This window comes from Macrobrachium nipponense, chromosome 2 (assembly GCF_015104395.2).
Source record: "Macrobrachium nipponense isolate FS-2020 chromosome 2, ASM1510439v2, whole genome shotgun sequence".
Taxonomy (NCBI): Eukaryota; Metazoa; Arthropoda; class Malacostraca; order Decapoda; family Palaemonidae; genus Macrobrachium; species Macrobrachium nipponense.
The window spans coordinates 80,047,463-80,058,913 of NC_087201.1; the positions used below are offsets into that span (position 1 = coordinate 80,047,463).

General features: G+C 35.6%; 2 protein-coding genes across 2 annotated transcripts; both read left to right on the plus strand.

Moving 5' to 3' along the window:
- The first annotated feature begins 432 nt into the window (after nt 1-432).
- Nucleotides 433-1,998, plus strand: LOC135221458 (uncharacterized). The gene is made up of 2 exons (XM_064259209.1): nt 433-466; nt 1,141-1,998. Exons 1-2 carry the CDS (start codon nt 455-457, stop codon nt 1,930-1,932), a joined length of 804 nt encoding a protein of 267 aa, XP_064115279.1. The 5' UTR covers nt 433-454; the 3' UTR covers nt 1,933-1,998.
- A 2,114-nt stretch (nt 1,999-4,112) lies between these two features.
- Nucleotides 4,113-5,591, plus strand: LOC135221459 (uncharacterized). Its single transcript, XM_064259210.1, has 2 exons — nt 4,113-4,218; nt 4,908-5,591. Exons 1-2 carry the CDS (start codon nt 4,207-4,209, stop codon nt 5,523-5,525), a joined length of 630 nt encoding a protein of 209 aa, XP_064115280.1. The 5' UTR covers nt 4,113-4,206; the 3' UTR covers nt 5,526-5,591.
- The last annotated feature ends 5,860 nt before the right edge of the window (nt 5,592-11,451 follow it).

The window sequence follows — 11,451 nt, forward strand, 5'->3', positions numbered from 1 at the left end:
GGATACACGCACATAATATGTATATATGTGTGTATGGTTAATATAATATATATATATATATATATATATATATATATATATATATATATATATATATGTATATGTATATGAAGGTGAAAGGCCCATAAAACACTATCATGTTGTTTTGCAGTAAAAGATATTCATATATACATACATATATATATATATATATATATATATATATATATAAACTCTGACAAACATACAATATTTAAATGTAAAACAAGACTTCAACAGTTTTTCTTTTTTTCAAAAGGAAACGAAAGTAGCAAAAGGAGAAGAAGGTTATAGACCCTGTTTGATAATAGAGGATGACGTAGTATTTTTTCCTCAGAATCTTGACGATCATCCGAAGGACACCTGAGTTTTCCTGTCAGTATATAAGGGGATCCCGGACTCTGTCTCAGCACAGTCGCCTCTCAAGCACTGCACGATGATGTCCAAGGTAGGAGAGAGAGAGAGAGAGAGAGAGAGAGAGAGAGAGAGAGAGAGAGAGAGAGAGAGAGAGAGAGATAATCGATTGGCGTAATAATTTTCAATGTTTATAAATTAATCGTAAATGGGGAAGGCATAGTTAACGTTTGTTTAAAAATGACAATAAAAGATAAGCATCCCTATATCAACCTTTGCTTTCTATTCATAAATCTTAATTAAATCTAAGGAAAATATTACAGGAGAAGGAATACTAAAATGTGTTTATATGCTGTGAAAGTTCAACTTTATAGTAGAAATCGTGTGTTATTTTGATGTCAGTGTAAACATTTATCAAACATAGCCTCAATTATCTTAACATATTTTTCTGATTGTTGATTAGCATCATTTACAATGATCATCTTGATCCCTGAACATAAGCTATTTAAATAAGGCATGAATTATATTTCTGATGATTATAATATTTTGTATTATAAATTTTATCTGGAAATGTGTATTGGATTTCTTAAAAAACAGGCAAAAATAGTCTTCCACTTCTGAACCAGAGTATGAACATTATTCAAAGTGAATAATATTTTACAAAAACTGATGGTAAACCTTAATTCTGGTTTAATGTAAGTTTCTAAGATATTATTAGACCTGTTGCTATAAGTGTAATTAAAGGGACGTTTTCAATTTTTTTTGCAGACGATTATCGCCACCTTAGCCGTAGTCCTTTTGGGGATAGTAGCAGCTGATCCTGTTGCTGAACCTGAAGCCAAAGCTGATCCTGGATTCCACAGTGGATTCCACAGAGGCTTCGGAGGATTTGGAGGATTTGGTGGATTTGGTGGCCATTTCGGTGGACATGGATTGGGATATGGAGGCTACCGTGGAAAGAGAAGCCCAGTAGCTGAGCCTGAAGCCAAGGCTGTGGCTGTGGCTGACCCTGAAGCTGAAGCCGATCCAGGTCACTTTGGAGGATTCCACCGTGGATTCGGCGGATTTGGAGGATTTGGTGGCTTTGGAGGTCACGGATTCGGATATGGTGGCTACCGTGGAAAGAGGAGCCCAGTAGCTGAACCCGAACCCGAAGCTGAGCCTGGATTTGTTCATGGAGGATTCCATCGAGGCTTTGGAGGATTTGGAGGTCTTGGAGGTCTTGGAGGATTTGGTGGATTTGGAGGCCACGGATTCGGATATGGAGGCTACCGTGGAAAGAGGAGCCCAGTAGCTGAACCCGAACCCGAAGCTGAGCCTGGATTCGTTCACGGTGGATTCCATCGAGGATTTGGAGGATTTGGAGGACTTGGAGGATTTGGTGGCTTTGGAGGTCACGGATTCGGATATGGTGGCTACCGTGGAAAGAGGAGCCCAGTAGCTGAACCCGAACCCGAAGCTGAGCCTGGATTTGTTCATGGAGGATTCCATCGAGGCTTTGGAGGATTTGGAGGACTTGGTGGATTCGGTCATTTTGGGGGAGGCAGATATTATGGTTAAGACCTAAATGTAAAAGTATTTCGAATTTTAAAACGAATCTAAATAAAGGAAACTACTATAATAATATATCTAATTTTTATTAAACATAACTTGTATAGAGGGTCAGATTTTTGAGAGAGGGATTGTCCAAAAAACAGGTAATATGAAAGGTTACTAATAATTATTTTAAAGCATTAAAGGTAAGATAAAGAATACAAGAAGAAACGACCAAGGGAAGTATTACCTATGAGTGAATTGCACCCAGCTACTTTTGTTCTTGACTTATGAATCTATAAATTTTTCTTGAAAGATTTTGTGATCATTGTTAAGGGAGTATAAAAACTGTGAAAGGTTTTAGCAAATATCTAGAATCAAGGTGTCTGAATGCAGTCACTAAAGGCAAGACATGAAATTGAACAGGAAGGAACCTCTATTCATATTTTCTTTCAGAATGTCAAGATGAGATCGAACTCCTATGAATTTAGGGGATATGTTGCTGCAATTTTGATTTGTCTTTGATCATAAACATATATAGCAGTAAATTCCTTGACGGAGTAAAAAGATTAGGGCTTCAATGTAAAGGCTGCAAAATAATCTAATTTGAATTAGAATTTTTATTCACTCTCTAACTTGATAAGTACCTTCTCATAAATGCAGCAAATCAAAAGGATGTACAGTAATTGGAACGACGTCAGCAGTATTTATTTTGTCATTCTCGTAGTGGATCGAGGATAAAAATTTACCTTAAAGAATAGATTGCATTAGATGGCCCCCTTACCTATCAGTGGCTGTTGGGTGCGTAACAACACAGTTCTTCAGGAAATACAGACTGGCCCTTCCCTGAATAAAAACAAGTCGACGGGAGATCCAGAAGGGGAGGCATATTCCCAAATTTTCCTTTATCATTCACATCACCATCAATATTATCATAGTGTAAGTCGCGACCAGTGAAGGACAATTTGCTTTGGACTTCTGAGCGACATCGGCTTCACCATCAGCATCTCTGGTATAGTGACTGCCAGTGCAAAGATGAATGACCGGCTGGAAGCGAGTGCTTCTGGTTAGATTGTGCTCAAGGTCACAACCCAAGTTTAGGAGCGAAACCGTTTCACCTGTTTACAGCTTTCGTGATTTTGTTATTTCCGTTGTAGAATATTTAACACGAAAATAAGTCATGCGAACACAAAACTCAAGAGAGAAAACAATAGCTTATCTTGAAAAAGTTTAACAGGTGACTACTCTCTCTCTCTCTCTCTCTCTCTCTCTCTCTCTCTCTCTCTCTCTCTCTCTCTCTCTCTCTCTCTCTGTTTGACTTTACAGTTAATTTTTTCTGTAGCATGCATGCTTCTGAATTCTCTCCTCCTCTCCCTCGCTCTCTTTCATATAATCAGAACTTCGAAGAGATCACAACGAGGTTAAATATACATTCCAGGGATGGCCACCAAAACATTTAAAAAATAAAAAGTTTAGTAGAAATTTTGGCTGATTTTTCGTGAGTCATTGTCCTGAAAAAAGCTGATTTGTTTAGTAAGAAGTTCATGTTTGCTGTTCACTTTCTTTTCTTTTGGCTCCTTTGTTATGTTATGGACCAATAGATTGTAAACTATTTTTGATTAGTAAAAGGGTAAGATTCTTTTTATTTATTTGCGAGAAAGTTAAATCCACTGTCACCGAATTGCTGAATGAGGCTATTTCTGAGTGAAGAATCGTAGGCTTCAATGATGACAGCCAATTGTTTCGCGTTCCTTCAAGACATTTTGTTAGCAATACTTTCAACTTCTAATCTTGAGAAGGGCGATCTGGCAGAGATATAGAATACACCCGTTTCTGTTTATCTATCCCTCTCTCTCTATATATGCGTATAATATATATATATATATATATATATATATATATATATATATATATATATATATATATATACATATATAATTTCTTCCTTTATATGTACTAACATATAGTGAATGCACACGCACATAATATGTAAATATGTGCGTGTGGGTAAAATATATATGTGTATATATATATTTATATATATATATATTAATTCTGACAAACATACAATATTTAAATATAAAACAAGACTTCATCAGATTTCCCCCTTTTTTTTTTCAAAAGGAAACGAAAGTAGCAAAAAGAGAAGAAGGTTATGGCCCCTGTACGATAATAGAGGATGACGTAGTATTTTTTCTTCAGGATCTTGACGATCATCCGAAGGACACCTGAGTTTTCCTGTCAGTATATAAGGGGATCCCGGACTCTGTCTTAGCACAGTCGCCTCTCAAGCACTGCACGATGATGTCCAAGGTAGGAGAGAGAGAGAGAGAGAGAGAGAGAGAGAGAGAGAGAGAGAGAGAGAGAGAGAGAGAGAGAGATATTCGATTGGCATAATAATTTTCAATGTTTATAAATTAATCATAAATGGGGAAGGCATAGTTAACGTTTGTTTAAAAATGACAATAAAAGTTAAGCATCACCTTATCAACCTTTACTTTCTATTCATAAATCTTAATTAAATATAAGGAAAATATTAAAGTAAAAGGAATACTAAAATGTGTTTATATGCTGTGAAAGTTCAACTTTATAGTAGAAATCGTGTGTTATTTTGATGTCAGTGTAAACATTTATCAAACATAGCCTCAATTATCTTAACACATTTTTCTGATTGTTGATTAGCATCATTTACAATGATGATCTAGATCCCTGAGCATAAACTATATAAATAAGTCATGAATTATATTTCTGATGATTATAATATTTTGTATTATAAATTTTATCTGGAAATGTGTATTGGATTTCTTAAAAAACAGGCAAAGCTATATATAAAAAAATTAGTCATCCACTTCTGAACCATAGTATGATCATTACTCCAAGTGAATAATATTTTACAGAAACTGATGGTAAACCTTAATTCTGGTTTAATGTAAGTTTCTAAGATATTATTAGACCTGTTGCTATAAGTGTAATTAAAGGGACGTTTTCAATTTTTTTTGCAGACGATTATTGCCACCTTAGCCGTGGTCCTCTTGGGGATAGTAGCAGCTGATCCTGTTGCTGAACCTGAAGCCAAAGCTGATCCTGGATTCCACAGTGGATTCCACAGAGGCTTCGGAGGATTTGGAGGATTTGGTGGATTTGGTGGCCATTTCGGTGGACATGGATTGGGATATGGAGGCTACCGTGGAAAGAGAAGCCCAGTAGCTGAGCCTGAAGCCAAGGCTGTGGCTGTGGCTGACCCTGAAGCTGAAGCCGATCCAGGTCACTTTGGAGGATTCCACCGTGGATTTGGAGGATTTGGAGGATTTGGTGGATTTGGAGGTCACGGATTCGGATATGGTGGCTACCGTGGAAAGAGGAGCCCAGTAGCTGAACCCGAACCCGAAGCTGAGCCTGGATTTGTTCATGGAGGATTCCATCGAGGCTTTGGAGGATTTGGAGGTCTTGGAGGATTTGGTGGCTTTGGAGGCCACGGATTCGGATATGGAGGCTACCGTGGAAAGAGGAGCCCAGTAGCTGAACCTGGATTCGTTCACGGTGGATTCCATCGAGGATTTGGAGGATTTGGAGGATTTGGCGGATTCGGTCACTTCGGGGGAGGCAGATATTATGGTTAAGACCAAAATGCAATACTATTTCGAATTTTAATACGAATCTAATTAAAGAAAACTACTATAATAATACATTTAATTTTCATTAACTATACCTAGTAAGGGGATCACAAATGTTTGACAAGGGACTCTCAAAAAGAGAGAGAGAGAGAGAGAAAAAAAACAGGTAATATGAAAGGTTGCTAATAATTATTCAAAAACATTAAAGGTAAGTCAGAGAGTAATAGAGAAGATTATCGAAGACATTCTTGCCTAAGAATGAATTACACCAAGCAACTTATCTTCTAGGCAAGTTGATCTAAAGAGTTTTGTTGAAAGATTTGGATCATTGCAAAAGGGAGCATTACCATCTATGGAAGGTTTTAGCCAAAGTCTAGAATCAAGGTGTCTGAATACAGTCCCCAAAGGTAAAATGTAAAATTAAACAGAAAGCAATATTTACTTTCATATTTACTTTCAGAATTTGAAGTTGAGATCGAATTCCTACGAATTTAGGGATACGTTTTAATAATTCTGAAAGATCCCTGATCATAAACATATTCAGCAGCAAATTTACAGAGGGCATTATACGATTTGGGCTTGAATTGAAAGGCTGTACAAAGAAATTTGATTTCCTTTAGAATTATTATTCACTATCTAACTTGATAAGTAACTTTTCAAAACAGGAGCAAATCAATAGTATGTACATTGATTCAGTCCATTTCAGCAGTATTAATTTGATCATTTGCTTAGTGACTCAAGATTACATTAGAAATTTCATGCACATACCTATCAGTGACTGTTTGGTGCTGAATAGCACAGGTCTTCAGGAAGGAGAGACTGGCCCTTTCTAGAATAAAAAACGGTCCACTGGAGATCCTGGATGGATGGTATAGTCCCAACTCTTGATTCATCATTCGCACCAACATCACTATTAACATTGGGAGTGTTGCGATCAGTTAATTGTGAACATCTGAGTCACAATTGGCTCCACCATCATCATCATCGATATAGTGACGGTCGTCGCTTTCAAGTTTCCCAAGAACTTTGACATAACGATGAATGACGGACCAGAAAAACACTCATAGCTGGATTGGGCTCAGGGTCACATTTCACTTGCAGTTATGGAGCGTTTAGGAACGAAATTGTTCCACCCTCGCCTAATCTTCGTTTTTTTTTCTGAATATTTAACACAAGAACTCATAAGAACACAAAGAACGCAAACCGGTGCTGAAATAATAGATACCATTGTTTATGTACAAATTAAGTCTAAGGGTAAAATAACGTGACTTAAAACAATTTAACAGTTAGTTAACTGCAGGCTTTCTCTCTCTCTCTCTCTCTCTCTCTCTCTCTCTCTCTCTCTCTCTCTCTCTCTCTCTCTCTCTCTCTCTCTTGCTTGGTGAGACATACCCGCGTGAAGTCAGATTAATCAACAGATATCACAAGTTTAACATACGACTAGAATTTGAGAAATATCTAGAAGTGTTCGTGAACTATCGGTGATAAGATTAGTGTGAAAATAGTAGGATAAAGCGTCTTCTAAGTTAGTTTATCAAGTGTAATACTGTGAATCAGAACAAGATGGCAGTAAGTTCCAACTGCGGGAAGAGGTGGCGTAATTTAGCTTGCTTAGCGGATTCGCAATACGATGAGGTAGCAGGAAGGGAACTGGCATTTCTCATCTATGAAATCAGCAACAGTCCTAACCAAAAAGATACAAAAGCATTCATAGATATATTAGAAGGATATAATCCTTCAAACTGGAACAAATCTAATGAAAACATCTTGAAAATAATTGAAGAAGTTCCAAATAAAATCCAAGTGGTCAAGAGACTCATAAAGAAAATATACATAAACCAACATATTCCGACAAAGAAAATGAATAAGGTGAATCTTGTGAATATCCTAATTGATGCATTAGGAAAAAGAATGCCAAAAGCATGCAAACTGTGTAAGGTTTGGTATAGCATAGTCAATCCACAAAACCTAATCAGAAAATGTGCTGCATGCAACATTCCGACCCATCCACAGTGTGCTGAGGTAGTGCAAGATTTGAGAAAAGATACAAGAATTTTTTGTTCAACATGTCTATCATGGATAGACAATGTTATTAAATCAAGATTGAATGTACAAATAGTTGAGGATGAAGAAGAAGAGGAAGAAGCAAGAGAAGAAGAAGAAGAACGGAAGAGAAGTAAACAAAAATGAAATGACAGAAAAAAATAAGGAAAACAAAGAACAAGATAAAAGTATGGATGCAGAGATACTCATTGATACTACATATGAGGCAATAAAGCAGCATACCTACGAAGAAATAAATTACGATATGACAACAGAAAAGCAAATCCCGAAGAGGCTCTACCCAGATCTACACAATGACGGGAAAGAGGAAAAAATAGACAAGAAAGACAAAATCTGCAACCTTTTGAAAAGAGGGAATTGCAGATTTGGAGAAAGATGTTACTACAAACATCCTAAGGTATGTCAAAACTATGAAATATATGGTAAATGTGCATACTTAGATGGATATGGGGATGATTGCAGAGATCTGCATCCAAAAATATGTAAAAACCTAAAAGAAGGAAAAGGATGTAAGTTCGACAAAAAATGCAAATATATGCACCCTGTAGCCATGAATCATAATCAAATAAATAACCAACCAAGTAATAAAATCCAAAATAAGAAAGAAACAAATAAAGAGAGAAATCAAGAATATCAGGTAAAAGAGAAAAGCAAACCACCAATGAGATATGCAGAGGTGTCAGCAAAAAATTTCAAAGCATCAGCTCCGAAATTCTACTCAAGAGATAATAACTGTATTTATTATGCAAGAGGATATTGCAGAAACGGAGAAAATTGCAGATTCAGACACAAAATGAATAATTATGATGAAGGAAGATCAAATATTATGGAAAAGTTGGATTTTTTAATGTCAGAATTTCTGGAAATGAAAAAAGAACAACATACCAGAACAGGAAAGAGACATGGGAAAATCCTTATTACTACCATTATTAAATGAAGGAGAAAACACGCAAACCATCATAGTGATGAATGCGCAGGGTTTAGTTACGAGTAACTCAAAAAGAAAAATAGAGTACTTAGAAGAACTAACCCAAAATGAAAAGAAAATAGATATAATGAATATAAGTGAAACCTGGTATTCCCAAGAGACTGGGAATGATGATCAAATAAAAGGGTTCCAAACTTATAGATCAGATAGAAAAAATAGGAATCAAGGGGGAACCGCAATATATGGGAAAGACAAAAAACAAGGAAAAATATATGAGAAATATAGTAACTCAGAATGTGAACTAATAGCGGTAGAATTTGAATCTGAAAAATTGATGAACATAGTAATATATAGACCTCCTAATACTAAAGAGTTTGACTTAATAATTGAAAAATTGGATGATATATGTAGAAAATCACAAGGACTGGACTATTCTCCTATCTTGGGTGACTTCAACTTTCCCTTTCGTAGAATGGGAAAGAACGAATAGGAGATTGTGGTGTACTTTATACATATAAAAAAGAGAGTAATAGTGTTAGGCAGAAGATAAGAGGCAATTTGAAAAGCTATTAGATATGCTACTAGAATACAACATTCAACAAATAAATCACCTGCCAACAAGAAAGGAAAATACTTTAGACCTAGTATTTGTGAACGAGATGAATTATGTTAAAGAAATAATAGTTTATAATGCGAGTATTTCAGACCATAATGTCATAGAATTAACAGTTCATTCCAAAGCAAGTGAAAATAGAGATAAGCAAGAAATGAAAAAGTGGGAAGGATATGGAAAATACAACTTCTACAGTAAAAATATAAAATGGTCAGAAATTAATGAAGAATTAAACAAAGATTGGGATAACATTTTCGTAAGTGATGACATAAGGGTAAATACGGAGATATTATATAAAATATTGGAGAAAATAGTGGATAAATATATACCGAAGAAGAAAAGTAAACATCATTCATGCATACCAAGAGACAGAAGGATCTTGTTCCAGAAAATCAGAAAGTGGAAAAAAGGTCTTGCAAAAGAAAAAAATGCATGGAAAGTTATAGAACTAAAAAGTAAGATAGAAAATGCAGAACAAAAGATTATACAATCAAAAGAAAATGAAAAACGGGACTTGGAAGAAAAAACCCTATTAAATATCAAGCAAAACCCCAAACTATTATACTCATATGTGAAGAAGATGAATAAAAGAAGAATAGAAATAGGCCCTCTGAGAATTGAAGGGAGATTAACGAATGAAAAAAAAAGGAAATTTGCAACATACTGGCAGAACGATATAAGAGAGAATTCACCCCTAGAATGGATAATGAAGATAATGATATAGAAGTAAGGGACGAAAATAGTGAATATTTAGCTGACATAGAAATTAATGAAGCTGATATTGTGCAGGCAATTAATGAAATTAAAAATGGAGCTGCTGCAGGGCCGGATGGAGTCCCTGCTATTTTGTTAAAGAAAGTAGTTCATTCTATCGCAAAGCCACTTGCAATATTATTAAGACAAAGTGTAGATACAGGCAAGATTTATGATGAGCACAAATTAGCATATATCACCCCTACTTTCAAAAGTGGATCAAGACTAGAGGCAAGTAATTATAGGCCTGTGAGTCTAACATCACATATTATGAAAGTGTATGAAAGGGTAATGAAGAAAAATATTATGAAACATTTAATAAAAAATAATTTGTTTAATATAGGACAACACGGTTTCGTACCCGGAAAAAGTACACAAACCCAACTGTTAGTCCACCGTGAGAACATATTCAAAAATATGAAAAGCGGAAATGAAACAGATGTGGTTTATCTAGACTTTGCAAAAGCTTTTGACAAAGTAGACCATAATATATTAGCAAAGAAAATTAGAAAACACAATATCGTAGATAAAGTAGGAAGATGGTTAAAAGAATTTTTACACAACAGAAAACAGATAGTTATTGCAAATGATGAGAAATCGGATGAAACCAAGGTAATATCCGGTGTGCCACAAGGTACGGTGCTAGCTGCAATATTGTTTGTTATTATGATTGAAGACATAGACAGTAATGTTAAGGATTCGGTAGTGAGTAGTTTCGCTGATGACACAAGAATAAGTAGAGAAATTACTTGTGATGAAGATAGGAACGCTCTACAAAGAGACCTTAACAAAGTATATGATTGGGCAGAGGTAAATAGGATGGTATTTAACTCTGATAAATTTGAATCAATAAATTATGGAGACAGAGAAGGAAAGCTATATGCATATAGGGGACCTAATAATGAGACAATCACAAATAAGGAAGCAGTTAAAGACCTTGGTGTGATGATGAATAGGAACATGTTATGCAATGATCAAATAGCAATTCTGTTGGCAAAATGTAAAGCAAAAATGGGAATGTTGTTACGGCACTTCAAAACAAGAAAAGCTGAACACATGATTATGCTTTATAAAACATATGTTCGTAGTCCACTTGAATATTGCAATATGATATGGTACCCACACTATCAAAAGGATATTGCACAAATAGAGAGTGTACAAAGGTCCTTTACAGCTAGAATAGAAGAAGTTAAGGACCTAGACTACTGGGAAAGACTACAATCCTTAAAATTATATAGTCTAGAAAGGAGAAGAGAACGCTACATGATAATTCAGGCATGGAAACAGATAGAAGGAATAACAGAAAATATCATGGAACTAAAAATATCAGAAAGAGCAAGCAGAGGTAGATTAATAGTGCCCAAAACTATACCAGGAAAAATAAGGAAAGCACACAGGACATTAATCCACTACGCACCAGCATCGATAATGCAGCGTCTATTCAATGCGTTGCCAGCTCATCTGAGGAATATATCAGGAGTGAGCGTAGATGTGTTTAAGAATAAGCTCGACAAATATCTAAACTGCATCCCAGACCATCCAAGATTGGAAGATGCAAAATATACCGGAAGATG